Source organism: Maylandia zebra, linkage group LG8 (assembly GCF_041146795.1).
Source record: "Maylandia zebra isolate NMK-2024a linkage group LG8, Mzebra_GT3a, whole genome shotgun sequence".
Lineage (NCBI taxonomy): Eukaryota > Metazoa > Chordata > Actinopteri > Cichliformes > Cichlidae > Maylandia > Maylandia zebra.
The window spans coordinates 29,822,229-29,847,580 of record NC_135174.1 but is presented as its reverse complement, the minus strand read 5'-3'; the positions used below and the strand labels follow the sequence as shown (position 1 = coordinate 29,847,580).

General features: G+C 44.2%; 1 protein-coding gene across 5 annotated transcripts in view; it reads left to right on the top strand.

The window, feature by feature from the left end:
• tcerg1l (transcription elongation regulator 1 like) overlaps window positions 1-25,352 on the top strand; it is an 89,614-nt gene that overhangs the window by 47,047 nt on the left and 17,215 nt on the right. For 3 of the 5 annotated variants that reach the window (XM_076887783.1, XM_076887784.1, XM_076887782.1), the window contains exons 6-10: window positions 16,922-17,064; window positions 17,426-17,494; window positions 17,574-17,649; window positions 19,879-19,958; window positions 22,191-22,309. In XM_076887783.1, the coding sequence (XP_076743898.1) occupies window positions 16,922-17,064; window positions 17,426-17,494; window positions 17,574-17,649; window positions 19,879-19,958; window positions 22,191-22,309 (487 nt within the window). The remainder of the gene's footprint in view (window positions 1-16,921; window positions 17,065-17,425; window positions 17,495-17,573; window positions 17,650-19,878; window positions 19,959-22,190; window positions 22,310-25,352) is intronic. The other 2 variants (XM_076887786.1, XM_076887785.1) reach the window with 2 other exon arrangements.

Here is a 25,352-nt window from a genome sequence, read left to right as displayed (position 1 = left end):
ACAATCGATATATCAAATCAAATTTCAAATTCACATTTTTATTTGTCACGTACACAGTCATACACAGTACGATATGCAGTGAAATGCTTGGACAACTGCTCGTGACCTAAAGAAAAAAAAGGAAAGGGCTATGAATAAGATAGGGAATAAATATGAAAAACTAAAAAGTGTAAATTTAACTAGGAAGGAATAAAATATAAGAATATAAAAAATGAAATAACTGTACAACGCAAATTAGAATGAAGGGTAAATTTAACTGGGAAAGAATAAGATAAAATATATAAATTAAAGTTGAAAATAATAGCACACACTTCTGGAGCTGAAATTGGTTCTCAATGCTGAAAAGACAAAGCTAATGTTGTTTTCAAACATGAAGAGATTTCCTCAAACTGTCCCCTTGGTGTCCACTCTTGAGGGAAACCTCATAGAAGTGGTGCATACGTATAAATATCTTCAGAATCAGAATCAGAATCAGAATACTTTATTGATCCCTGGGGGAAATTATTTTTTGTTACAGTGCTCCATTTTAAACCAACATTAAGACAAGACAGACAATACGCTAACTAAGAATAGTACAATATATACATATATATACATACATACATACATAAGTCACTCATAAATAAATAGTTGGAAAAGAAACATGTGTAGTTGTAGCAGCAAACAGTGTGTTAAGTGGATGCGTTGTACAGGGAGCCACAGGCAGGAATGATTTCCTGTGTCGTTCAGTGGTGCATCATGGGTAATCTCAGTCTCTCACTGAACGAGCTCCTGTGACTGACCAACATGTCATGGAGTGGGTGGGAGGTGTTATCCAACATTGTCTTTATCTTGGACAGCATCCGCCTCTCCGACACCACCTTGAGGGAGTCCAGCTCCATCCCCACAACATTGCTGGCCTTACGGATTAGTTTATTAAGTCTGTTGGCATCTGCGACCCTCAGCCTGCTCCCCCAGCATGCAACAGCATAGAGGATCGCACTGGCCACAACAGACTCATAGAAAATCCTCAGCATTTTCTGGCAGATGTTGAAGGACCTCAGTCGCCTCAAAAAATAGAGACGACTCTGGCCCTTCCTGTAAAGTGCTGTGGTGTTTTTAGCCCAGTCCAGTTTATTGTCAATGTGTACTCCAAGGTATTTATAGTCCTCCACAATGTCAACACTGACCCCCTGGATTGAAACAGGGGTCAAGTGTTTCCTGGTCTTCCTGAAGTCCACGATCAGTTCCTTGGTCTTTGCCACGTTGAGCTGCAGATGATTCTGCTCACACCACGTGACAAAGGAGTCGACCACAGCCCGGTACTCTGTCTCATCATCCCTGCTGATGCATCCAACCACCAGTCATCAGGAAACTTCTGAAGATGGCAGGTCTCTGTGCAGTGGCTGAAGTCTGTGGTGTAGAGGGTGAAGAGGAAGGGGGAGAGGACAGTCCCCTGTGGTGCCCCTGTGTTGCTAATCACCTTGTCAGACACACACTGTGGGAGACGTACATATTGTGGTCTTCCTGTCAGGTAATCAACAATCCAGGACACCAGAGAAGCATCCACCTGCATCGCTGCTAACTTATCACCCAGGAGGGTCGGCCTGATGGTGTTGAAAGCACTGGAAAAGTCAAAAAACATGACCCTCACAGTGCTCGCCGGCTGGTCCAGATGGGTGTAGACACGATTGAGCAGGTAGATGATGGCGTCCTCTGTTCCGAGACGAGGCTGATAAGCGAACTGAAGGGGATCCAGATGTGGTCTTACTATGGGTCGCAGCTGGTCCAGGATGAGCCTTTCCAGGGTCTTCATGATGTGGGAGGTCAGTGCCACGGGCCTGTAATCCTGGGGGCCACTGGGACGAGGCGTCTTTGGTACAGGGACGAGGCATGATGTCTTCCACATCACCGGGACCCTCTGCAGACTCAGACTCAGCATAAACAGTTTATGAAAGACTCCACACAGCTGGGGGGCACAGGCCTTGAGGACAAGGGGACTCACTCCGTCTGGTCCAGCAGACTTGCCTGAGTGAAGTCTCCTCATTTGCATCTCAACCTGGTATTGAGTGAAGGTGATGGGTGGGGGAGGGGTGTCAGGAATCTCACAGGAGGCAACATGTGAAGAGAGAGGCTGGCACAGTGGTGTGGCTCTGGATTCCAGGCTGACTGCAGGTGAGGTTGTGGGGGTGGGAGCAGACACTGTGGTGTCGAATCTATTGAAAAACAGATTCAACTCGTCGGCTCTATTCTCACCTCCCTCAGCTCCCCTGCTGTTGGTTGGCCTGAATCCAGTGATGGTCTTCATGCCCCTCCACACCTCTCTCATGCTGTTCTGCTGGAGTTTCCACTCCAGCTTCCTCCTGTAATTGTCCTTAGCCTCTCTGATCTTGTCCTTTAGTAACACCTGGACCTTCCTCACCTCCTCTTTGTTGCCCCCTCTGAAAGCCCTCTTCTTGTTGTTGAGGAGGGCTTTGATGTCCTTAGTCACCCACGGCTTGTTATTTGGGTAACAATGAACAGTCTGAGCTGGAACAATGGAGTCGGTGCAGAAAGTTATGTAGTCTGTGATACACTCAGTAAGCCCATTGATGTCCTCGGCGTGAGGCTCACAGAGTGTTTCCCAGTCGGTCACCTCGAAACAGCCCTGTAGTTCCGCTATTGCCTCCTCTGACCACCTCCTAACAGTCCTGGTGGTCACAGGTTCCCTCCTCACAATTGGCACATAGCGGGGGGTGAGGTGAATCAGGTTGTGATCTGACCTACCAAGTGGGGGGAGGGAGGAGGAGCTGTATGCATCCTTGACGTTAGCATACAGTAAGTCTAAAGTTTTCTCTCCCCTGGTGGGACAGTCCACATATTGTTTGAATGTTGGTAGTGTATTGTCCAGTGATACATGGTTGAAGTCACCCGAGATCACAATAAAGGCACTCGGGTGCTGAGTCTGTAGCCGAGCTATGGCAGAGTGGATAGTGTCACATGCAGCTGTGGGGTTAGCAGAGGGGGGAACATAAACAGCCACCAAGATGACGTGAGAGAATTCCCTGGGTAAATAATACGGCCTGAGTCCAACAGCACACAGTTCAGTGTCCGGGCAACAAATCCTTTCTTTGATTGTTATGTTGGCAGGGTTACACCACCGGTTGTTAACTAAAACAGCAAGCCCACCTCCTTTACGCTTACCGCTAGCGATGCTGTCCCTGTCCGCCCGAACAGTGTGGAAGCCTTCCACGGAAGCATTCTCATCGGGAATGACCTGGTGCAGCCATGATTCGGTGAAACACATCAGGCTACACTCTCGGTATTCCCTCTGACTCCGTACCAGTGCTGAGAGCTCGTCGATTTTACTTGCCAACGATCGCACATTTCCCATCACGATAGACGGCAGACACGGTTTAAACCTCCTCCTCGCTTCGAGCCTCCGCTGTCTCACCGTCACCTTTTTTCTTCTCTTCTGTCCTTGACCTCTGCATCCCCGATGTGTTTTCCTCCAAATTTCAGCTGGTACTTCTGCGGGCACTTCTGCGGGCCTGGCCAGCGAGCCGGCCGGCATCAGGGCGATCAGCTGATCTCTGGAGTAAACAGTCCGTGCGTGTAGGAGATGTGCCGCGGTCCCGTTCCATGATAAAAGTAACAGTTCCACGGCCACCAGAAGAACAAAAACTCTCTCAATCCACATGATTGAGTAAGAGATAGAAAACAGAGGAAAATACAAGTCAGAAAAAAAAAAGAATACGTAAGAAAAAAGAGCTAAACTAAGAGAAAAGCAGGAGCGACTGTAACAGGCTGCACGCTGGTTGGCGCATGCGCACTAAATAAAGACACTGGGCGGAAGCTTTTTAATTGATGATTCTCTGACCTTTAAATCTCACATAGACAATCTTGTGAAAAAACTCAAACTAAAATTGGGATTTTTCTTTCGAAACAAATTTTGCTTTTCTTTTGAGACAAAAAAGCGTCTTGTAAATGCTACATTTTTATCTGTTTTAGATTATGGTGATCTGCTGTACATGAATGCTTCCGCCCAGTGTCTTCATAAGATTGACTCAGTTTATCATGCCTCCTTACGGTTTATTACAAACTGTAGGGCCTTGACCCATTGTTGTGATCTGTACGCTCGAGTGGGATGGCCTTCGTTGTCCTCCAGGAGGTTTGCTCACTGGTGCATCTTTATTTATAAGGCCCTGCTTGGACAAATGCCCACCTACATTTGCGATCTGCTCACACGGAGAAGTACTGTTTCTTACAGCCTGCGTTCAAGCGATCTTTTATTGCTCAATGTTCCATTTGCCAGAACTGAACTGGGAAAGAGGGCTTTTACTTATGCTGCCCCTTTCACATGGAACATGATGCAAAAAGACTGGAAGATAGCAGATCTTATTTCATTAAATGCTTTTAAGTCCAGATTGAGAGAGCCAGAGAAAAATGTTTTTAAAATGTAATTGTTATTTATAATATGTATGTAACTTTGTAATTTCAACGTGTTGTCGCCTCTTGGCCAGGAGTCCCTTGCAAAAGAGGTTTTTAATCTCAATGGGACTTTTCCTGGTTAAATAAAGGTTAATAAATAAATAAATAAAATAACTGTACAACAAAATACACAATATAGAACTATATAAGAATGTATGAAGAAATATAAATAAATAAATATATATATACACACACAATAACAGCAGCTGTACAAGTATTAACTGGAAATGAAGAATATAGTGACCAGTGTTGTGCAATCCACATTATGATCCACTGTTGATCTGCACACAGCTGTTGTCACTAACGGCGCACTCGCTTACGTCACTGTCGTGAGACATTCTCGCAAAAAAATCACGGTTTTAGTAACGCAGTAACGCAGCGTTCCTACGGGAAAGTAACGGTAATCTAATTACCATTTTTGCAATAGTAATCCCTTACTTTACTCGTTACTTGAAAAAAGTAATCAGATTACAAGTAACGCCCATCTCTGCTCAAGACACAAGAGAAAACTAAGCTTGATAAAAAGCGAGACGTTTATTTGGCTGAAAAACATGAAGACAAAAACAAAGCGAGGCGAACAGGGGGCGAGAACTAAAACTGAAACCTAAACTAGGAATGACTATGATAATTAGAACATGACAGTGAACGGGAACATGTGAAACGTGGACATGAAGAAAACTAAATCTGACATGCGCATGAACCTGAGGAGGAAGAGAAGAAGGAATGAAGAGAGGAAGTTTCTGTGACCTGACTTGAAATAAACAGACAACCCGAGGACTTAAATACACAAGAGGGTAGTGGAAACACCCGGGGAGACACAGCTGACACAAATGAACACGACGCCACAGAGAAAGTAAAACAAAACACATTGAACATGGAAACACTAGACTCTTCAAAACCAAGCAGGAAACACGGAGAGACGTGACAACACCAGCTTGACAATATGGAACACACAGACATACGCACAACTGAAAGTAAAACACTGAGGACAAGAAAAGACTTGTTATTAAGGAGTTACAGAAGAAACAAAAGCTAGAATGAAACACAACTAAATCCTAACTAATAATAGCAGCACACTATTTCCAATATAACAGAAGAAATCAAACTGTCTGAAACGTGATAAGTATCAATTCAGTCAGTAACATGGAGAACAGAAAATGTCGAGAGCCTGGAGATGCAGTTAGTTTGCCCCAAAAGAAATGATTTGGTAAAGGACTGCAGCTAGCCTCTGAGCCACATAGGCTGTGTGCACAATGCAGCAGTAACAGCTTTAGTTGATAATCAGCCAGAAACACGCATGCAGTGGCCTTTCTTTTCCAGGACAGGGGTACTAAAGGGTTAAAGTGTTTCAGCCATAAATGCAGATGCTGCAGATCCACACACACACACTCTGCCTGCACTGCGTGTTGCATTTAAATGTGACACTGATTTAATTTGTCAGCAGAGAAGAAGAGCAGCAGAAAGGAGGAGAAGATGATGTATCATTCATTGCTGAAGGAAGAACGAACACAAAGATGTTCTGCTTTTCTTTCCTGTCCTCTCTGAAAGATGCCCTCTGCTGGTTAGAGCTCATAACAACACTGACCTGGTCAGCTGATCCTTAAGCCAACACCAACTGAACCCAGATGTTCTGTTGTTCAACATACAAACTAAACACCTCCTGACCAGTCAGCTCGGTGTGCAGATTGAGATTGTCTTGTTAGAGACCGCAGTGACAGTCAGTTTTTGGGCGTCGGGCCAAATTAGGCTCACCTCGGGGGGAGGAATGTCTCACAAGCTGTTTTCTAACTCAGTGATCAGATCAATGAAAGTTTCCAGCTGTTTAAACTATTTGTGGTCTGAGGGTAGCCCTACTGCAAGCTAGAAAGAATAAAAGAAGCTGGAACACAAGCCTTTACCTGTTTGTTTGTTTTTACTTAATAAATATAGTTGATATAAAGCATCAAAGTTGTTATATTTGGTAAAACCAGATTAATGAAACATTTCCTGAATATGGTGAACGGGTTTTTAGTCCACACCTCTGAACTGCCCGTACACTGTCTATGGATCACCATGTTGCCTTTTCCTTGTTTTTGTTTTATATTGTTAAAAAATACATTAAAAATATTGTACATGTACAAGCATTACAGAGAGCCTCATGGCTTCCCAGCATGTACTGGGGCAGGGAACCGATCACTTTCATTTTACTGTTACTGGTCTAGCTTCCCCTAGTATTGACACGTTTGTAATAACATGCCTGATGTGACTGCAGGTGATGCATAAGCTTGTGATTACCGTCACTGTTTTGTTCCTTTGTTTTCTGTGGTGAGGGAGCTTAGTCTCAAATTGTAGCTCTTAATTTATCTGCCATTATCTGTCATCTGTATATATATGTAAAAACAACAACATCCAGCACGCCCCTGCGGGCGGTTTATCCTTCAAGCTCGGGTCCTCTACCAGAGGCCTGGGAGCTTGAGGGTCCTGTGCAGTATCTTAGCTGTTCCCAGGACTGCGCTCTTCTGGACAGAGATCTCCGATGTTGTTCCCGGGATCTGCTGGAGCCACTCGCCTAGCTTGGGAGTCACCGCACCTAGTGCTCCGATTACCACGGGGACCACCGTTAGCTTCACCCTCCACATCCTCTCGAGCTCTTCTCTGAGCCCTTGGTATTTCTCCAGCTTCTCGTGTTCCTTCTTCCTGATATTGCTGTCATTCGGAACCGCTACATCGATCACTACGGCCGTCTTCTTCTGTTTGTCTACCACCACTATGTCCGGTTGCTGTCTTTCAGTCCAGCTTTGTCCAGCCACTGGTAGGATTTCTGGATATCAGCCACCTCCTCTATCTGCCGGTGGTACATACCGTGCAGGGGCCTGTCCTTCCATGATGGTTCCTCGTCTCCCTCCTCTTTCATTGCAGACATAGAGGACAGTTACAAGTACCTGGGGATCCCGCAAGCGAATGGGAACCATGAAGAGGCCACTAGGAAAGCTGCAACCAAGTACCTGCAGAGGGTCAGGCAAGTCCTGAGGAGTCAGCTGCACGGTAAGAACAAGATCCGGGCCATCAACACGTACGCCCTGCCCGTGATCAGGTACCCTGCTGGGGTAATAGGCTGGCCAAAGGAGGAGATGGAAGCCACTGAAATCAAGACAAGAAAGTTCCTTACCATACATGGAGGGTTGTATGAAGCTGTACACTAAGCGGAAGGAAGGGGGCCGGGGACTGGTGAGTGTCAGCACCACAGTCCAGGATGAGACAAGGAACATCCACGAATACATCACAAAGATGGCCCCAACTGACCGAGTGCTCAGTGAATACCTCAGGCAGCAGAAACCAAAGAAAGTGGAGGAAGGCGAGGAACCATCATGGAAGGACAGGCCCCTGCACGGTGTAACACTGATGTAGCGCTAATGAGTTAATACAGGCTAGGGATTGAGTGTGATTATTATTAATCAGAAGATTTAGGAATGCTACTGGAGCTGATGGGCAGTAATTAAATACACACAACACAAAATGCTTTTGCAGGTACCATGTATTTAACCGAAAGCAAAGAAAATTAAGAAAAGAAAATGAAAGCTTAAATAATCATTCCTGCTGTAGCTATTTAATTAATAGAAAAACCCAGTGGGGGTGCACAAAAACAACTAAGCAAATTCTTCTGGCTTATACCAAGCAATATAGATTCTCAAAAAAAGTTCCCCATAAATAACACATGTTAACATCGAAAACACTGATCCACACTGAAGTCCATGAGTTTTATCTGAATATCCATGAGAGATGTCCAAGCGCTATTGTCCATAAACGGGGGAACTGGTGTGTATGATTGTGGAAATCAGTGTATTCGGAAATTACGGGACAGAGCGTCGCCTTTGATAGCTTCCTACCAGTCCAGTGGAAGCTTCAATGCAGAATGAGTCCTGCTCCTAGCCGTTCATTGGCTCGCCATCCTTTCCCATACCCAAAAAAGGTTCACCTGGCCAATTCCGTTCTGTTCAGTGCACAACAACATTATGGCTCTGGCTCACAGTAATCAGCATCTGCAACAGCTCTGTCACCTGGCTTGCCTCCACGCATCTCACGGGAGGAAGCCGAGACAGGCTTACTATGACCTACATGCCATTCGATTGGCTGAGCAAAGTCATGTGGTTGGAGTCATGCATTTGTGATGCGTTCAATGGCAGGAAATAAGTGCAGGAAATTACTCTGGGTTACACCCTCCCCCCTTGAATACATGCACGTCCCGTTGCATGACAACACTACACAATATGTACGACTGAAGGGTTAGAATTGGTGGTTGCGGTGGTCAAAGCATCTGACAGACCATGTAACAGAGACTGAACAACTGATATCAATGGATTGCCTAAGCGGGCATACTGAAGTCGCCTAGGTGGTGATCTGTGACGCGTTGACCGCCTCAGAGGGGGGTCAATAACCGAATCTGAGCAATTAAGAGTTGGTAATGTCACAGGACTAGGCTCGGCCGCTAAGTTGTCAGAGACTCCAGGATCTGTCAGTACCAGGATGTCTTTGGTGTTGCTGGTATCGGGCTCGAGACTGAGGAAATCCATACAAATGAGTTCAAGCGGACGTGATGTCCGAATGTTAACCAGAGGAGCAGCTCTCTCCGGCAAGCTTTTCCGGCGAATACACCGGCCACAGGTTTTTATTTTATTTTCCACATCCACTGCCATTCTTGGCCAATAGAACCGAGTCCTGGCAAGGTCAAGGGTCCGTTCCACTCCCAGGTGGCCCATATCATTGTGGAGGCTGTGGAGAACAGTTTGCCGCAGTTCTGTCGGAAGGACCAGTTGGTATGATGGTTGTTCATTTTCATATCTTATCCTATAGAGGATACCATCAATCAGCTCCAATTTGTTCAGTTCGCGAAGGAGAAGAGGAATTTCAGGAAGCTCTTTCCTGGCTGTCAGAGGAACTTTTTCTCCCGACTCCAACTGGTGAATAACCTCCTGAAGAGTTGGATCAGTCCTCTGTTTTTCATAAAGCTCAGAATGGGATATGGTGGAAATAACAGGAAGTCCATGTGAATCTTCTGAGTAATTCTCAGGAAGCACTGCTGTGTTGATGGACAGGGATTCAACCAAACTATTCTCAGCTTGGGTCCTGACAACACCACTTTGGCAAATCGCATCGACAACTTCAGCTGATATTTCACCATCACTGCTGCTTGAGAGATGTTGTTGAGTAAACTGATTAATTAGCTCCTCATCTTTTTGAGCAGGTTCCCCAGAGGAAGTACCATCATGGGGCAGACGGGAAAGTGCATCTGCATCCAGGTTTTGCTTGCCTGCTCGATACTGTATCTTGAACGAGAATGTAGAAAGAGCAGCCAGCCAACGATGGCCGGTAGCATCCAACTTTGCTGATGTCAAGATATAGGTAAGTGGGTTGTTATCCGTGACCACTGTAAAGCTTGCTCCGTACAAGTAATCATGAAATTTTTCTGTCACGCTCCACTTCAGTGCCAAGAATTCAAGCTTGTGAGCTGGGTAACGACTTTCACTGGATGACAACCCCCTACTAGCATAGGCTATCACCCTAAGTCTCCCCTCTTGCTCTTGGTAAAGGGCAGCGCCCAATCCGTTGGTGCTGGCATCTGTGTGGAGAATGTAAGGCAGTGCCGGATCAGCAAAACCTAGAACTGGTGCAGTGGTAAGTTTGTCAATGAGGGTATCAAAAGCCAACTGACATTCAGGACTCCACCTGGAACCAAAGGAGTGCTTGGGATCAAACTGTGAGCTCTTAGAAGTCTCATTTTTGGAGCTTTTGTGTGTGGATGGATATCCACGTGTGAGGTTGTTGAGTGGCTTGGCAATCATGGCATATCCCTTAATAAAACGCCTATAGTAGCCAGCGAATCCCAGAAAAGATTTCAAGGTCTTCAGGTTGGTTGGAATTGGCCAGGATTTCAAGGTGGCAACCTTTTCTGGGTCTGTCTCAACACCATTTTCTGAAACAATGTGGCCCAAGTATCGGACGGATGTCTGAAAGAATTTGCATTTTTCTGGAGAAAGTTTTAACCCAAATTCTCTCAAGCGATTCAACACCCTCAGCAAACGGTCTTCGTGCTCCTCAAGAGTGTTGGAGAATATGATCAAATCATCCAAAAACACGAGGACCTCTTTCAAGTGCAAGTCTCCCATGCACCTCTCCATGAGTCTTTGGAACGTTGAAGGTGCATTAGTAACTCCTTGAGGCATTCGGTTGAACTCCCAAAACCCAATTGGCGTTACAAAAGCGGTTTTGGCTTTATCAGCTTCATCCATCTCTATCTGATAATAACCAGATTTGAGATCAAGCACAGAGAACCATTTCGATCCAGTGAGTGCTGTAAACGATTCCTCCAAGTTGGGCAATGCGTACACATCCTTAATCGTTTGCAGGTTGAGTTTGCGGTAGTCAATACATAGTCGAATGTCTCCATTTTTCTTCTTGACAACCACTATTGGTGATGAAAATGATGACTCCGACTCCCTGATAACACCAGCATCTAGAAGCTCTCGAAGATGTTTACGAACAGCTTCTATGTCCTGGGGATGAATAGGTCTTGCTTTGTGTTTAAAAGGGGTATTGTCATGGAGCTTGATGTGATGCTTCACTTCCTTAGTGCAACCAAAATCCAAGTCATGATGTGAAAAAACTTCAGACATGGCATTTAGTTTTGTTGTGATCCGTTCTCTCCATTCTGCTGGTATTGGTGACTCGCCAAATTTGAAAGTGAGTGGTGTTGACACCATCTCCCGATCTGGGGGGTTGGTCACACTGTGCTCAGAGACTATGCAGTCATAGGCTCCCAGCTCTGCAATGACACTCAAAGCTGGTATGTAGATGTCTTGCTCTGTTCTGTTTGACACAACAACTGGAACCTGAGTATGTGTACCACCTTTAAGAGCGACTAGACAATTACTGACACACAAACCACCCGGCAGGCCTGAACCCGGGTGCTGAATGACAACACATTGACTAGCTGGGCTGAGAAGCTTGGCAGAACCCTCGACCACAACTGTGCAGCCAGCTGGAATTAGCACAGGAGATTTACTAAGGGTCGTCACAACACCAAGATGATCAATCCAATTCTGTTGGTATGTCACTTGGAGAGTTTGCAGAACTGCTCTGTACCCGTAAGAGGTAGGCTGGAATGATGAACAGTTACTAGAAGAGAATTGTTCATAAAGAATTTCAAGTGTATTCATGCCAACAAGTACTGAGGTTGGATAATCAGGTCTCACATCAGGAACAACAAGTGCAAGCGTTTGAACTGGGAAGTCACTCCCAAGAAAGTCTTTTGGAAATGTCATGGCAACCTCAACATACCCAAGGTATGGAACACATTGACCAGCAGCCCCCTCCACATGAAGAAGCTCATTCAATGGGTGGACTGGCTGATCGGAGAGATGCTCATTATAGAATGAAACTGGAATTGTGGTAACCTGGGAACCAGTATCCAGTAGACACGGGCAGTTGCAACCTGCAATGTTGACTTCTGCTGTACATCTGGATCCAACTAATCCTGGTGGTAATCTAGTGTGGATCTTTGTCTGCGACTTTGCACACTTGGCATGCTTTTTGTTCTCAGCGGGACAAGGTTGGTCCAGCTCAGCTCCTGTTTGCCCCTCAACAGGAACTGGAACTAGTTTAAATCCTCAGAAGCAGAGGACTTTTGCTTCTGCCACTTTTGTTTGCTGTCAAATTGCTTCCGCTTGGCACTTACCAATGCTGAATTGGGTGCATTTTCACATTGTGGCTTAATGTGACCATCTTCTCCACAGCGGAAGCAAAACCCTGGTTTAGGGCTGGAGACGCTAGGTTTTGGATTCTTACCAACCTTCTTTGGCCCATAGAGCTTTGGAGCTGGGCAGGCAGCAACCGGTGGTTTGACATTACACTGCTGTGCTGTCAAAGCTGAAAGCTGCTGTTGTATAGCTGCCATCTGTTGTGAGAGCCGTTTAGTCAGAGTGGTTAGTGCAGCACAGAGGTTAGTTTCTTCTCCAGTATTGGCAAACTGGGCATTAGTGGTGGCTTTCTGTTTTGTCGGTCCCAAATGCTGTTTCATCCTTAATGTCTTTGCTGCCTCTCTGTCCTCTTCAGTTCGAAGGAGTAATAGAAGCTCAGTAAATTTGGGGGGGTTGTGCTTCTTTTGCTTAAGTTGGAGTTCCGATATTAAATTGTTATCCCAACATCCCCTGCAGAATTGATTCAACAGTCGGTTGTCTATGTCTTTCTCTAAAACACCCCCTCTTTTTGCTGCATGCTGTAATACCACCTGCAGACGTTGCAAATAGGCCGAAGGCTTTTCTCCGCTGTCCTGGAAGGTGTCCATGAACTTGGCGTATAACTCATCTCCATCTTGCACAGTGCCATAGGCTGAGTCAAGTTGTTTCATATAGACCTCTGGTGGTGTGTCAAGGCTGAGATGTTTTACCATATTACAGGCAGGAGGCAGTAGACTGTCACGAATCAGTCTGGTGCGCTGCAGATCAGATATAGATGGATCTTTCAGGGCTAATTCGACCCCTGACCGCCATATATCATAATCTGTCTCTTGGATTGGCCTGGGCACTTTACCAGAAAACGCTCTCAGTCGATGGAATGCATGCAGCGAGCTGTCCCCACTCCGAACAACGTGTTCCACAACATAGCGTTGTACTTCAGGAGGGTTGAGATCAGCCGCTGGAATGGAGGCAGAATGCCTCTCTCCGCCGTGCACTTCAGCACTACTGGCAACAGAAGGGGACTTAGATGGAAGAGGGGCTGGTAGTGAAGAAGGAAAGACTGAATCGGGAGGGTTTGAATCTTCTAGTTCTGGTTTTGCAACCACTGGAGTCTCTGGGTTGAGCTCTGCAAGGGACCGGCGTATCTGGGTCATCCCCTCACTGAGGACTTCTGCATAATCCCTCCCAGATAATTTGGCTATTCTTTTTAAGTCTGCCAAGTAAGTATTTGTCCTGGAACCACTAACTCTTGATGCATAAACTTCAGATAGACTTTCAATATGGAGTTTGTCACCTGAATCTGACATAGATGTGTGCGGTAGCAACTGAGACAACCGCGTTAAAGATAAACCCGAAGCGTACTCAGCGACAAGCATGTCATTAAATTCAGATTCTGGTGAATCTATAGTAACCTTGCGAGCTATGTCACCATACTGTTCAAGGAAAAGTACAACTTCATTAACTGAGTGCTCAGTTACTCCGTCAACTAAAACCGCATTTGGGATCTTAATGGCAAGTGTCTCAAAAACTTCCATTATGGGGAAAAATGAATTGGTGAGTTTGAATATACATTAATTACTAACCAAATCAGCTCCTGGCTGGCTCGCCAAGAAATGTAACACTGATGTAGCGCTAATGAGTTAATACAGGCTAGGGATTGAGTGTGATTATTATTAATCAGAAGATTTAGGAATGCTACTGGAGCTGATGGGCAGTAATTAAATACACACAACACAAAATGCTTTTGCAGGTACCATGTATTTAACCGAAAGCAAAGAAAATTAAGAAAAGAAAATGAAAGCTTAAATAATCATTCCTGCTGTAGCTATTTAATTAATAGAAAAACCCAGTGGGGGTGCACAAAAACAACTAAGCAAATTCTTCTGGCTTATACCAAGCAATATAGATTCTCAAAAAAAGTTCCCCATAAATAACACATGTTAACATCGAAAACACTGATCCACACTGAAGTCCATGAGTTTTATCTGAATATCCATGAGAGATGTCCAAGCGCTATTGTCCATAAACGGGGGAACTGGTGTGTATGATTGTGGAAATCAGTGTATTCGGAAATTACGGGACAGAGCGTCGCCTTTGATAGCTTCCTACCAGTCCAGTGGAAGCTTCAATGCAGAATGAGTCCTGCTCCTAGCCGTTCATTGGCTCGCCATCCTTTCCCATACCCAAAAAAGGTTCACCTGGCCAATTCCGTTCTGTTCAGTGCACAACAACATTATGGCTCTGGCTCACAGTAATCAGCATCTGCAACAGCTCTGTCACCTGGCTTGCCTCCACGCATCTCACGGGAGGAAGCCGAGACAGGCTTACTATGACCTACATGCCATTCGATTGGCTGAGCAAAGTCATGTGGTTGGAGTCATGCATTTGTGATGCGTTCAATGGCAGGAAATAAGTGCAGGAAATTACTCTGGGTTACACCGGTATGTACCACCGGCAGATAGAGGAGGTGGCTGATATCCAGAAATCCTACCAGTGGCTGGACAAAGCTGGACTGAAAGACAGCAACAGGACATAGTGGTGGTAGACAAACAGAAGAAGACGGCCGTAGTGATCGATGTAGCGGTTCCGAATGACAGCAACATCAGGAAGAAGGAACACGAGAAGCTGGAGAAATACCAAGGGCTCAGAGAAGAGCTCGAGAGGATGTGGAGGGTGAAGGTAACGGTGGTTCCCGTGGTAATCGGAGCACTAGGTGCGGTGACTCCCAAGCTAGGCGAGTGGCTCCAGCAGATCCCGGGAATAACATCGGAGATCTCTGTCCAGAAGAGCGCAGTCCTGGGAACAGCTAAGATACTGCGCAGGACCCTCAAGCTCCCAGGCCTCTGGTAGAGGACCCGAGCTTGAAGGATTGACCGCCCATATAATTATGCACAGTAATAATCACCTGCACACACAGATATCCCCCTAAAATAGCCAAATGGTAAATGGCCTGTATTTATATAGCGCTTTACTAGTCCCTAAGGACCCCAAAGCGCTTTACATATCCAGTCATCCACACATTCACACACTGGTGATGGCAGCTACATTGTAGCCACAGCCACCCTAGGGCGCACTGACAGAGGCGAGGCTGCCGGACACTGGCGCCACCGGGCCCTCTGACCACCACCAGTAGGCAACGGGTGAAGTGTCTTGCCCAAGGACACAACGACCGAGACTGTCCGAGCCGGGGCTCGAACCGGCAACCTTCCAATTACAAGGCGAACTCCCAACTCTTGAGCCACGATCGCCCCGTAAAGCTAACAACAAACTAAAAACTACTTCCAAAAACATTCAGCTTTGATATTAATGAGTTTTTTGGGTTCATTGAGAACATGGTTGTTGTTCAATAATAAAATTATTCCTCAAAAATACAACTTGCCTAATAATTCTGCACTCCCTGTATATGTATGTGTATATATATATATATATATATATATATATATATATATATATATATATATATATGTGTGTGTGTGTGTGTGTACAAGTAAATAAAAAAACATCTAATAAGGTTAGCAGCTCAGAGGAAAAACTACTCCAGTGCACCGAAAAAGTGGGTTTAGGTAGTTATATAAGCTCTCTGTCCTGTGAATACCTCGGGAGAGATAAGAGATAATCAAATGATGTAAAGATTTCAGTCACCTCACATTCTCCTCAGCTGAAACCTCAGTTAAACCAGCCTGGAACCAGTTTAAACCACCTTCACAAGCATCGCTGTGAAGTCATAAAACAGCAGAACCGTCATCTACATCCTTAATAAGGATATTGTCAAGTTTCGTAGATCGGACTCACGCGCAGACCACTTGTGTCTTCAAAAGGTGCATTTATTTACAGTGTTTCCTACAGTGGAATTCATATATACACATAATGGTGTCAACGGAAAAAAGGGGCCGGGGTTCCAGGGTCCAGGAGTGAAAGAGGCAGGAGTCCAGGAAGGGAAGGTTTCCATTCAGTCCTAGCACATCTCCTCTCCTTTCCTCTATCTCTCTTGCTCCCGTTCAGTCGCCAGGCACAGGGGAAGAATAAGTCCAGAGGCAATCTATGCACAGGCAGAAAAAAAACATTAGTCTCCTGGTTTAGACATGCTCACAAACTGACTTTACAAAATACAGGACGACTGACGCTGATGGCTCAACGATCCAGCGACGAGTAGAGCAGACTCGCCCTCTTAAGAAGGGTTCCAATCTTTCATGATCAGCGACAGATGTGCTGATCACCTCCAGGTGCGTAGGCCAGGGGCAGGAGCCCATACTGAGCTCCGCCCCGGCAGGAGAAAGAGAATGGGAGAGGGCGAGAGAGAAAGGGAGAGCACAGGTGAGAGAGAAAGGTAAACAAAAACAAAGCACCTGACGGCTGTCAGCTGACGAGGAGCGGAGACCATGACAGATATCAACCATCTATTCTCTTCAGTTTATCCTTTTCAGGGCGTGGGGGGGCTGGATCTATCCCAGCTGTCTTAGAGCGAGGGGCAGGGCACACCCTGGACAGGTCGCCAGTCTGTCGCAGGGCTAACACATAGACACAGACAACCATTTGCACCTATGGGCAATTTAGAGTTTCCAATTAACCTATCCTCCCTCCCAGAGTACCCGGAGAGAACCCACACAAACATGGGGCGAACATGCAAACTCAACCCAGAAAGACCCCAACCTGATGGTGGACTGACTCAGGACCTTCTTTCTGTGAGGCAACAGTGCTATCCACTGTGCCACAGTGCTGAATATCAAGGACTCACTGAAACGATCTGTGTTGTGTTGTAGATGTAATGTACTGTGAATGGACCGGCCTTCACAAGCAGAGACGCAAGGAGGCGTGGCATCTCATTCTACCCAATCAGCATCGAAGAGTGACATGGCTCCGGCCAATGATAAGCTGTGAAAGTAGACCAACACCACCCATTCAGGTGAGTATTTATCACATCAATGTTACAAAGTGATCAACACAATGAACACTTTTTGATGCAGATGTGCTTCTAGCTAGATAGATAAACCCTGAACTGAATTATAAACTTAAATTACAACCCCCAAGTTACCTCTCAGCCTGATGGCTGGTGTTAGAGTAAGAGGAGCCAGATAAGAGCAAGATGTCCTGGTTAGAGATGTCTTGAATGTGTTGAACGGGAGTCAGGGTGACCTTATACGAGATGAGCAGCAGTTTCACCTACCTGGAGTTTGGAGGAATTGCTGTTCCTGGTGCTGAGTGGCTGATGTGAGACAGGTGAACAGGTGTTGTGGTCAGAACCCATCTCTCTCACGGTCTTTCAGCAGTGTGTTTCTGGACCTGTTCGTCCCTTTCAGCTCTGCACTGAAAAGTGTCCTGTGTTACCTCTCCAGGTGAGTCTCCAGCTGATCTGTCCATCAGTTTGTCTTTCTGTCCATTCAAGCTGTGCTAATCACATCTCTTCTCTTTCAGGTGATCAAAGAAGTTCAGCCTTTTTTTTCTTCACAATTTTCTTCCAGATTCACTTTGCTGACAAACTACAGACACAGTAAGACAGCGTGTCTCTCAGTATGTCTCTGTTCATCTGTTGTTTGTGTAAATGTGTGTGTCAGCCATAAACAGAAGCACACTGTGTGTATGAAATGCCTTTGAGCCACGAGAGCAGATTGAAACACTGAAATCTTTGTTTACGCGGACGAAATCAACCATGTGGCAAATGAATATTTCACTGTTGATTATGATGTGCTGTATAAAGTAAATGATGGCCATAAATATCTCGTGTCCATCATACACAATAATTCACTCCTGTTTCTGTCTGTGTTTTTGGCACAGATACATAGATATGTTGAAGGCCAGGTTGAGAGCTTTAGCCAGATGTTGAGCTTGATGATCCAAAGCTCTTAGACGGCACTAGCTACCCTGTCTTACATTTGAGTCCTGGGACTGACAAGGCTATCTGCTGCCTGCTTCAGTGAGAGAGGGATGGTGCATGTTGTAATGGAAATTAGGCATTTGTTGGAAACTTAAAGAGAAGATGCCACAGATACTCAGCGAGAAATTAATACTTTGTAAAACTGCCATTCATACCACACTGATATGCAGTTCAGGTACCTCAGCTGGAAGGGTTATACATCTTTTATTTTTATTTTTCTTTGGCCGCCTGTCCCGTTTGGTTCTTTTGCCATCAGAATTATTGTCTGAAGGCAAAGAGAGAAGCCCAATGGAATTACTTTACCAAGTGGACCTTCCCTGCCTTGCCGTATTGGTCCATTTGATTGACCTTTGTTGTTATTATTTATTTATTTTATTTTATTTTCAGTTGTTACAGACGGGACAGACATCACCGGGGGGAGGGAGGGAAACAACAGAGGAATAGTGATGAAGGGCAAAGAAGGGGGGGGGCAAAAAATGTATATCACCTGGATCACCTGTTAAGAGAAAAAAAAAGAGAAAACAAGCAAACAAAAACTAATAAAAAGCAATATAATAAACACAACACCATCGTGGTACTCTATGTGTATATAGCAGTAAACATAAAATATTGAATATTATTGTGCAGCATGTTAGATCAACAGCGTACAGTGTGCTTTGAGGTAGGAGGCAAAAAGGGTGTAGTTTTGAGGCATTGAAGGTGATAACAGTGGGTGGATTATATTCTTAAATTTAGTTACAGCGCTTTCAGAAAGACATCTACTGTGATAAAGTCTACTATCCACTGCTGTGTAATCAATTACTGTAAATGTAAATGTTATGTTGGTCCCAACTTTTCTATAAGGCAGAGTAAATCAATCAATCAATCAATTTGATCATTTATTAAGTCATGTCCATGGCACAAAAAGGGTTGGGGGACCCTGGGTTAAATTATCCAGAGAGCAAATAGCCTAATGTACCTCTGAGGGTCCTGACTCTATTGCACAGCAAGTTCATGTTGGTAGCATCCCTTGTCTGTTTCCCTCTGAATGATTGATCAGAAAAATCTGCCCTACTTCTTTCCTGTCTACACCTCAAGGCAGATCCCATTGGAGTACAGATGGAGCTGTGTAAAATGTAAAATGACCTTCATGATCATTAGGTTTTTGTTTATACAGCACCAGTTCACAACAACAGCCATCTTAAGGCACTTAAAGCTGAAGGATGTTAAAAATAAATAAATAGCAAAGCAGGTAGAAAGAAGCCATCAAACATACTGATCATTTGCGTTTAAACTTCACCTGCTGTCTGACAGAGGTAAAGGAGCATGAAGTCATGAATCTATAAGAATTCTTTAAAAAGTGGAAATCAATGATTTTAGAGTAGAACTCCTTCTTGAATCAAATCAGAAGTTAACCCTTTAGTTCACCGTGTTTCAACTCTTGAGCAGTAAAAGTTAGGGTGTGAGTAGGTTTGGTCAGGATTAGGTTAGTCTGCAGAGCAAAACAGATCTGACTTCATCATCCTGTCACTGATCGTTTCTGACATCACGCTCCCATGACCCATGTTTCTGTTGTCACAATGTTTCATCTTCTCACAGAGTATCAAACATTGAGCCTTAGGAATTCTGTTCATCTGTCACATATTTTTAGCTTGTTACATTTTTACTCTCACAGTCAAACTAGGAAGAGAGTTGTTACTGAGCAGATAAATTAGAGTTCAAGGGTCAAAGGAGAGCCACTTGGCTTGTTTGACTGTTTTCCTTGCAGTTCTTCAATGAGTTCACCTGTTGGAGAAAGTCTGTGCTGCCCAGTTCAGATCCAGGTATCCTGTATGGGCAATAAGTTTTATTTGTTTTGTTTGTCAGGGAAACGAGGAACGGGTGGAGGAAAGCTTTCCTATCAAGGAGCATTACTGCTGAGGACAAAGAAACCAGAAGACAGACAGGTGAGGATCCATTTAAATCAAAATAAAACTCAGATAATTCTAGCAAAATTACAACCTTTCTTTCTGTAAAGACACAGCTGTTTAACACAAAATCACCTGAAATGGGCATCTTTCCATTATCTGGGTTCAACATCAATCAGGATACTGAGTCACACAAAGCTGGCCACAGTCACACAAACCTGAAACCCAGTAGGCAACCCCCTGGCAACTGTAGGTCTCAAAGGAAATATGTATATTCCTAGACTGGTTGGTGAGTGGTTTTTGGAAGTTGTTAGGTTAAATGGGTCTTAAAGAGAAAGCTCCACCAAAAACCTCCTTAAAATCGCTTTGATCATTTACTTTAGCCCATAGCTTGTCTAGAAGAGATGCACTTGTCTGCAAACATTCACCATTTACTTTAGGAGGAGCTCTAATGAAGCATGAGATAGGACGATGCAAAGTAGAAAAGAGAGAACCTTCTCTATTTTCAGTTTGTGTTACACTTTCTGCAGTGTCATTACCACTTAGGGAATAGTTTCAGTGTTCACAGATAAAACAGCATCCTACAAACTACTAACAACCACATCAACATGCTAGCAACCAAAGCAACTGCAAGGCGTTTTTTTGTGCAGCACCATATACAGTATCTCCTTGAGGTCAATTTCATTCTAGCATCTGCCAGTAACTTTACTCAATCACTCTGGAACTGGTCACAGGAGGGACATCAAATGAATGACTAATGTTCATTTGATGAGGGTTATAGATGTTTTTCTTTTTTTTTCTTTTTTGCAGTCTGAAACAGTCTGAAATAGGGATGCACCGATACCGATACTGGTATCGGGTATCGGGACCAATACTGTAAAATGTGTGTGTACTCATACTCGTAAAAGTTAACCGATACCATGAACCGATACTAACTTATTTCATTAATCAGATGGTGGCATGTCATTTCTGTTGTAGTTCTTTAGATTGGCCACTAGGGGGACATCTCGCGCTAAACAGGCACAGGGTTAGGCGAGTCAGACTGGCGGCTCCAGATAAAAAAAGAGAAACTGGAGGCTTCTGTAGTTAGACTAAAAACAAAATGTCAGCAGTGTGGACCGGAACAGCCAACTTTAACTCAGGTTTTGGAAAAGTGATGAAAAATGTCAAGAGAAAATCCACGGGCAGTTAAAACAACAGAGGCTCTGACTCATTTTATCGCTCTGGATGACCAGCCAATGCCAGTCGTGGAAAACATAGGATTCTTCTCAGCACACTTGAGCCGCGATATGAAATTCCCAGCCGCCCACACATCAGGGAGATAATGGTGCCAAAACTTTCTGAAGAGGTAAAGACAGCAGTGTGTGCGCGATGTCAGTCCTCGGTTTAGCGTCACAGTGGACTGATGATCCACGGGCAGATGGGGAGTTCGTCAGTGCCAAATACTTTCGTTATTTTGTTTGTTTGTTTGTTTACAATATGGACACTCTGCAATAATTTAACAGAAGTGCTTATTTTTCACTTGAAATTTTTTTGTGGTCATTTTTATTAAGATTTTATTTTTTATCGGCAGAGAATAAAATAAAACCTGTCTTTCAATTCATTGCATTTGTGTGTGTGTGTGTGTGTGTGTGTGTGTGTGTGTGTGTGTGGTAGAAGTATCGGTTTTTGTACTCTGTATTGGCAAGTACTCAGATCCAAGTATCGGTATCGTATCGGTTTGTAAAAATTGGTATCGTTGCATCTCTAGTCTGAAAGTAACGTCTTGATGCATGCTCAATCATCCAGGTAAGTTGATTCTGTTCATCTGGACGTGGCATTTTCAGTGGGAGAAACGTTTCGTCACTCATCCACGTGACTCCTTCCAACCTTATAAACAGTACCTTAAGTGTTTGTTGGTTTTGTTGTTGTTGTTGATGATGATCAATGGTCATGGCAATTTGCGTGTTACGTATCAAGGAACTGACCTTCCAGCCCGTTGTTCACCAGTGGGACAGTTTCAGTCATTGTGCAAATGTCCTGTTTATAAGGTTGGAAACTTGCAGTCAGCCGAGAGTGGATGAGTGATGAAACATTTCTCCCGCTGAAAACGTCCAGATGAACAGAATCAAACTTTTGGGAGTCTGAAAGTAAAGAATATGAAAACAGAATTCAAATATAGCCTTAGATTACTGTGTAAAGCCAAAAACTACAAACAAAAGCCCCATTTTTTTATCTATACTTTGATGCTTGTAGAGCAATAACATTGTTGTGTGTGTGTGTCTGCTGCAGTGTGTCAGTGTGTCTGTACACAAAGAAGAGGATGATGATGAAGAGGAGGAGGACATAAGAGAAGGAAGAAGGAAAGACAAGCGCCCTGTCGCCTCAACTCCTGTGCCTGGGTCCCCATGGTAACCATTGTTCTGTAACATTATTGTTGTTATTGATGATTATTGATTTTTCAGACATGTTTTAGCCTAAATTCATTAAAAATTCATCAGTGGCTGATCTGGACGTTTCCACTGTTTGTACTGTGACTCCTCTCTGGTGTTACCAAGGCAACCATGAACCGATGCAGTCGTCTGGTTGTTTTGTGTTTTAAAGGTAAGACTGCAAACAAAAAATACAACGGCGCTGAGGATGCTGATTGTACAGACTGTCATCTGTGGGTCTGAGAAAAATCATGCCCCTCAGTCTGTAGCAACTATAACTTCACTTTTCTGTTTTTCAGGTCATGTTTGTGTTACTGTATGAATACAAAAGTTGAATCATTTAATCACAGAATATTTGTCTTGTTTTATTAGAGAATGACAGAGCAGTCATCCATCTTTACCATTATCTTCCACAGCCACTCAGCTCCTGGATTTAGTTGAACCATTTAAGCTCCTGGAGTCGTGAACCTGAACTTACTGGACACTGTCATATGCCTCTCCCCTGTCCTGATTTATGTCCCTGTCCTGTCCATTTTCAACATTGAAGCCGGTGTACCCGGAGGGAACCCACACAAACATGGGGAGAACATGCAAACTCCACACAGAAAGAGCCCAGGCCTGATGGGGAAATTGAACACAAGATTCAAGATTCAAGAGCTTTATTGTCAATATAGTAGTATACACAGTGTACAGTGTACCAAAATGCTGTTTCACCCTAAGCCCCCCATGGTGTATTTATAAATATATAAAGGATATATCTCCAAGAGATATAAAACTAGGAATTAGAAATAAATAACATGCTAAATTTCGGTAAAATTAAGGGATAAAAAGGTACTAATTACTAACTATACAATTCTATACAATACTATAATGGTAACTATATAATATTAACTGTGCGATAAACAAAGACAGGACAGAGATAATACAAAGTGGAATGTGCAGTAGGTATTGAGCAGTGTTGGGACTAACGCGTTATTAAGTAACGCGTTACAGTAACTACGTTATTATTGTGGTAACGAGCACGGTAACTAGTTATTATGCCAAAATCAGGAACGCGTTAGTCGTTACTGGGATTTAGATAGGCTCGTTATTCGTTACTTCGTGTGGTGGCATCGCGGAGCTTCCACAGATTCAGTAACATTAGCAAGTGGTGGAGGCAGCAGGTGGAGGAGGGAAAAGGGACGCAGAAGGAAAAGAGACCCGAGGCGGCCGCCGGTCCAAGTGTGAACTGAACTTCAGGTAAGAAGTTATGACCTGCAGTCTCTCTGGGTCAGATATGAACCAAGTGTAGGTGGAGTTTATTTTCGTTGTGCTGACTTTTTCCTACTGCGTGCTAGCTAGCATGACGGAGTTTCTATACAGCTGGGTGGTGCTATGATGTTACTGATGTTGAACTTTATTTTGTTCATAAGTTATTAGAGTTGCCAGCCGTCCCGTCTGGTATTCAGAGAAAATATTACGCGTTTCTTATTGAGGTGAAAAGGAACAGTTTGTCCCGTAATTCAGCTACAATGAAAAAGACACAAAGCTGGAGTTATTCTGTCTTTGCTGCACAGCTGCCTCTTCTTCTCTCTCCCCCTCTCTCTCCTCTTTCTACTTCAATCATGAAACTGATCAATGATCAGCTGATCGGCTTTTCTCTCGTTTGTTTATCTCCCACTTTGCGCAAGAAAGAAGAAACCAGCGGATGTCGCGCTAAACAACAGCAGCACGTTTAAGCTTGATCAGCTGTTGTTAGAATTTATTTCATATTAATTTCTAGTATCAGCTGATGTTTGCTGGAGCCACAGCTGTAAAGCTGCTGGTCATGATATGGTTTGGTTATCTGGTGAGAGGGAAACATGAAGATGAAACCAGGAGATGTCCTTACTGGATCATCAGAGCTGAACAGGTGATGGAGAAACAGGTTTACCTTTTAGGTCACATGGATGAGTTGAAGTTATGAACTGTTTCTGAGAGACAAATAACACCAGGATCCTTTTCTAAGTAGCTGACAGCTGGTAACTGTGCAGGGGCGGGTCTAGCAAAGTGTTGCCAGGGGGGCATGTAGGGCATTAACAGGGAAAGGGGGGCACAAAGAAATACTTTTCTTTCTTATTCTCATTTAAAATGTCTAGCTTTTAAAAAAATAATTATCTGAATCTTACAACAAACGATTGATAGATTGATGCATATATACCATCAGAACAGTGAACATCACTGTCACAACAGTGTTTATTTTCATTCAAAGGCTTTATGATTTTTCCTATAATGGCGGCCGGTCTCTAGTCAAAATGCCCGGGCCAATTTTCTGTCCCAGTCCAGCCCTGTATGCAGCTCAGCTGCAGTCTGCTGTTACCCACATCTTCCTATTCATAAGGCAGAATTTCCGAGTTCTGAGTACAATCGAAAGCACCACGACTGCAGTTTTTGTGTTGGATGTAAAAGGCGCACATGACGCTGTGACGTAGGCTAGAATCATGGCAGCAGTCAATGACGGTCCAGGCGTGGGATTTCTCTCGTGGAAATGTGCACATTATCTTTTCCTTTCTGTTGGTAGGTGGCACAGTGCACTGTGGCAAGTAAGCAAGCTAGAAGACTGCAAAGTTATGGAAGCAACACATTAACAAGAGAATTCTGAGCAAAACCAAAGTTACTTTCCCTAGTAACTAGTTACTTTGAAAGTAACGAGTAACTTGAAGTAACGGAGTTACTTTTGAGAGAAGAAGTAACTAGTAATGTAACTAAGTTACTATTTTAAAGTAACTTACCCAACACTGGTATTGAATACCAGTTTCAAGTTTTTGTCGTCCTTGCCTCTCCTTTCGAACCCTCTTTTTTGACTTTTGCATTGCACTCCTCATTCTCTTGGTATTATGCTCATCGCTCTTGTCAGATCGCTTAGCTGTTGGTGGCTCTGCTTTGTCGGGCAGTAAGTCTACCCAGTCTTCCCAGGACCTGGATAACGTCTTCCAGAGGTGGCGTGGATCACAGCAACCTAAGCCGTTTGCGACGCACTACGAGTAGAGACATGGCGCCCATG